The sequence below is a fragment of the Eimeria tenella genome, genomic scaffold (assembly GCF_000499545.2).
Source record: "Eimeria tenella Houghton genomic scaffold, Eth_scaff1956, whole genome shotgun sequence".
Taxonomy (NCBI): Eukaryota; Apicomplexa; class Conoidasida; order Eucoccidiorida; family Eimeriidae; genus Eimeria; species Eimeria tenella.
Genome location: NW_013541798.1, coordinates 466 through 1,083, shown reverse-complemented (window position 1 = coordinate 1,083; position 618 = coordinate 466). Strand labels below are relative to the sequence as shown.

At 63.1% G+C, this 618-nt stretch overlaps 1 protein-coding gene across 1 annotated transcript in view; it reads right to left on the bottom strand.

Moving 5' to 3' along the window:
• The window catches only part of ETH_00041010 (uncharacterized protein), a gene marked incomplete at both ends in the record, with an annotated part of 597 nt that extends 107 nt beyond the window's left edge, over nucleotides 1–490 (bottom strand). Inside the window, one exon of the mRNA XM_013374135.1 lies at nucleotides 3–490. Within this exon, the coding sequence (XP_013229589.1) occupies nucleotides 3–490 (488 nt within the window). The remainder of the gene's footprint in view (nucleotides 1–2) is intronic.
• Between the last annotated feature and the right edge of the window lie 128 nt (nucleotides 491–618).

Sequence of the window (618 nt, the reverse complement as noted above, 5' to 3'; positions counted from 1 at the left end):
ACCGCAACAGCGAAGCTGTCCAGCGCAGCGCCCGCGCCGAAGAGCCCCGGAGGCCCTCGAGGGCCCTGGAGAGGGGCCCCTGAGCAGCAGCAGCAGCAGCAAATTGTTTGCGTTGAATTTTGCTGCTGAGGGCCCCCAGCTCGGCCTGCAGCAGCTCCTGCTGCAGCAGCAGCTCAAGTTCTCTCCGCCAGGGGGCCCCTGGCCAGACCCTTCTTGAGCCTCCGAGGATTTCGGAGATTCTGCTGCTGAGTTTTGCTGCTGCTGCTGCTTTGCTGCTGCTGCCGCTTTCCAGGAACTTGCTGCGCAGCAGCGCGATGTGTCTGTACACCCCGAGCGGCCTGCTGCAGCGCCGGTCCAGCGACACTGCAGCAGCAGCTTTTGCTGCTGCTGCTGCTTCTCCAATTGCAATTTGCTGCTTCAGTTTATAAATGGACTCCAGCTGCGACCTCTGCTGCTTCAGCTGCTCCAGCTCCAGCTCCAGGGCCTCCATTTCCTTTGCTGCTTCTTCCGGCAGCAGCGCTGCTGCTGCTGCTGCTGCTGCAGCGCCGTCCGCCTCGTCCTGCTGCTGCAGCGCAGCAGCGTCCTCCAGCTCCTCCTTTGCTGCCAGCAGCTGCTGCT